The following is a 3,766-nucleotide window of genomic DNA, read 5'->3' on the forward strand; positions in this document are numbered from 1 at the left end:
TAAAAATTTAATAATAATAATAATAATAATAATAATAATAATAATAATAATAAAATGGAATGAGACACTGAGAAATTTTTTTTTACTTTTTTTTTTTTACAACCGTACTTAATTACAATAAAATTTTTATTATTATTATTTTTCAATCGAATTTATTTAAATAATACAAATAAATAAATTTATTTATATTATTTATTTAACATGACAGTAACTACACATAGATAATTATTATTATTAAATAAAATAAAAAATAAAAAAATTAATAGACTAGAAAAAAATAAATAACTTAAAAAAAAATTTCTTATTACATTTATTTAATAAAAAATATGGCAACTTAAATAAATAATGATAATAATGATGACTAGTTAGAAAAAAAAAAAAATAATAATAATAATAATCTCACGTTGATTTTGTTGAAAAAAAAAAAAAAAAGAAAAAGTTTTTGCTATTTAACAGATCATTATTATTATGATTACCAAAAAAGACAGTATTCAAAAGTTAGTTAGTTAATATCCGTCAAAATTAATAATAATGAAATTAAATTTCATTATTATTATTATTATTATTATTATTACTTAATTTAATTTAAATCATTACAAAAAAAACTAATATTTAATAATAATAATAATAATTTTTTTATACAAAAAAGGAAAAAAATTATATATATATATGTATAAATTTACACGATTTCAAAAAAAAAAAAAAATTACTATAAATTAAATGCGATACAGAAACATAATAAAAGGAAAACAAACAAACAAACAAACAAACAACAACAACAAACATAAACATAAATTTTTATCATTTTTTTTTGACGGTTAAGGAGGACCCATATGCTTTTTTTTTTGTTTGCATTTTTTTTTTATTCCTACCGTCTTTGTTCCCTGACCAGCTAGCTACCCATTTTTATATGGGTTTGAATGGACCCAAAACCAAACGTTCTTTTCAATTTAAAAAAAAAAAAAAAAAAAAAAAATTTATAATCAATGTTTTTGTTTTTTTTTTTTTAATAATTTTTTTTTTTTTAGTTTTTTTCATTAAAGAACTTTCTAGAATTTTAAACAGATGTTTTCTCCTTTTTATTAATTATTAATTTTTTTCTTATTATTATGGGTAACACTCTTAATCTCATTCCCGTGTCTTTAAAAACAATAATAATAATAATCATAAAAAGAAAAAAAAAAAACTTTTTTGTTGGAAAGTAGTTGTTGTGCATATAAACAACAAACTACCCTTAAAATCAAAAAATTGTAATTATTACGTAATCAACATAAATAAATAAATAAATAAATAATAATAATAATAATAATAATAATAATGACGATAATTTTATTTATTTTGTGCAAATTAATAAGCTTTCTTGCACTATATAAAAGCAATCGCACGACAACGTGCTGGAACCAACAACAAATCCATATTAAAATTTTATCAATTATTTATATATATATATATTTATTTTAATAATAATAATAATTTATTTCTTTTGCATTTCTATGTATAAAAATAAATAAATAAAATTTTAAAATATTTAAAAGTTCTTAGAATTTAATTGTGAGGGTTGCAAACAAAAAAAAAAAAAAAAAGTTGCGTGAAAATAATTAATAAACTATTAAGCCTCACACAAAACGCAACTAAGCTAATAATAATACATTTGTGATTATTTTTTTTTTTTTGAACAACCCCCTCCCCCTTTCGCATCCCTTCCCGAAATAACCAATTGTTATTATCATTATTGAGATTTTTACCACCTGGGAGGAAGTCGACGAGTATCCAGAGTAGGTGATAAAAGCGACATTAAATTTTGCGAAGGAGTATTGCTCAAACATTCCATTGTTAATGGCGATTGCAAATGTTTATGTTTGATAACTTCTCTTTCCATAGTCAACGGCCATACATCCTAAAAAAATTATTATTATTATTATAAATTAGTAATTTGTATCGAATTTAATATATCAATAATAATAATAATTATTATAAATTATAAAACCTTCATAAAAATGGCTTCATCTCAGGACGACTCGGACCCACCCCTAGCTTTTCTTCCCGTTAGTGAACCAACAAATGATTTAAGGGCAGCACCGATGCTTTTCCCCGGCGTTTGAGAACCCGATTGACTTCGGGGAATCCCTTGAGGATGAGCATCCAAACATTTTTGATACCTCAGCTAAAAAAAAAAAATTCAAACTATAAACATGTGAATTCATTTAATTAAATCATGTTTTTAAGGTATAATCATTGGGTGTACCTTGCAAGCGGCTTCAATTGTTTTGCAAAGAGCTCCCGAAGAAGGTTCACAATGAAAAACGTGAGCTATAAAAAGATCCTGAGCGGTGTGCATGATAAAACCGCAAAGTTTTACATTTTGACCGATGCCCAAAAATGATAGGTATCTCACACGACATTCGCTAATTACACTATTTTCATCCTGAAAAAATAATAATAATAATAATAATAATATCAGCCATGTTTAAATTTATTAATTTGTGATGTTAAAAAAAAAAAAAATTTAATTTTACCCCGCAGGGTGAAATTGAGATCATGCTAGGAGCTACGGCTATGCTGACATTAATCCAGGTATCCTCAGGTGTGTGAGATAATTGATCGATGGCTTCGTTTAATATGTCCATTCCCGTTGCTTTATTAACCTGACAACTACCTAGGTACTGAGCTTTTAATATTTTTTTAGGTTCTTCCATCGGCGTTGGAAAAGATTGATCTGTAAATTAAAATATAAAGACGGTTATAAATAATTTCAAATTTTTTATTTTTTCTTCGTTTCGTTGAAAATGATATGAATGAGACTTACGGCCTAATGATAATCCTCCTCCATTTCTTTGATGTCTTCGATTTTCCGTCGGTAAATTTGTAGGTCTTACAGCCAATCCTTGCCTTCCGCAGTTATCTGAAATAAATTTTTAAAAAAAAAGGGGGGAGGGGGGAAAGCCGTTAAAAACTCTTCTCCTATTAAATTTTTTTTTTTACTTCAAGAAATACTCACTTATGTCGACGGGTTTTGCAAGATTTTGTTGCAAACTTCTTTCGATCATAATTTTTTTGCATATGTCTCGTAGGGTGTTTGCAATCGTTCTAGCCGATATATCACACCTGAACACGTGACACATGTGTCTTCTGGTTACTTTGTCTCGTGCAACGTATGCAAAATCCCTAAAAAAAAAAAAAACAAAAAAAATTCCCATTAAATTCAAATAAAAGACAAACTTAAAAAAAAAAAAAAATTATATCACATGCAGGTATTGAAATTATACCTTATTTCGTACCTTAATTACACGTGTATAAATTCGTGTATATTTTTTTAGGCTCGAAAAAATAATTCGTGAGATTTTTACACACAGGTTTGACTCTTTATCATTTTTAATTAAAGCATTTGTAAAAAAAATCGAATGAATTGATTCGAGAAATTTTAAATAATTTAAATAATTTAAACAAACAACAACAACAACAAAAACAATCAAAAATTTAAAAAATAAGTAGTCAGCGACAATTTAATTTAATTTAATTTAATAAAAATAAACTAAAAAAAAAACAAAATGTCATGCGTTATAAGCAAATGCAAATAATATTATTATTATTAATTTGAGCATTAGGCAATACCTTAATGTCAATAAATAAATAAATAAAAACAATTTTTAATAATATAAAATGGCCGACGGAAATTTTTACAATAAAGAATGCAAAAAAAAAGAAAAGAAAGAATCCTTCAACGTACCTTTCCCTTCAAAGGTAGATCGTTTATATACATGACGTC

At 24.8% G+C, this 3,766-nt stretch overlaps 1 protein-coding gene across 1 annotated transcript in view; it reads right to left on the reverse strand.

Moving 5' to 3' along the window:
• Positions 1–2,008: 2,008 nt before the first annotated feature.
• The window catches only part of Phum_PHUM122670 (uncharacterized protein), a gene marked incomplete at both ends in the record, with an annotated part of 5,755 nt that continues 3,997 nt past the window's right edge, over positions 2,009–3,766 (reverse strand). The window contains 5 exons of the mRNA XM_002424198.1: positions 2,009–2,164; positions 2,246–2,425; positions 2,517–2,716; positions 2,807–2,902; positions 2,999–3,165. Of these exons, the coding sequence (XP_002424243.1) occupies positions 2,009–2,164; positions 2,246–2,425; positions 2,517–2,716; positions 2,807–2,902; positions 2,999–3,165 (799 nt within the window). The remainder of the gene's footprint in view (positions 2,165–2,245; positions 2,426–2,516; positions 2,717–2,806; positions 2,903–2,998; positions 3,166–3,766) is intronic.

The sequence above is a fragment of the Pediculus humanus genome, genomic scaffold (genome assembly GCF_000006295.1).
Source record: "Pediculus humanus corporis 1103172107470 genomic scaffold, whole genome shotgun sequence".
NCBI classification, from domain to species: domain Eukaryota; kingdom Metazoa; phylum Arthropoda; class Insecta; order Psocodea; family Pediculidae; genus Pediculus; species Pediculus humanus.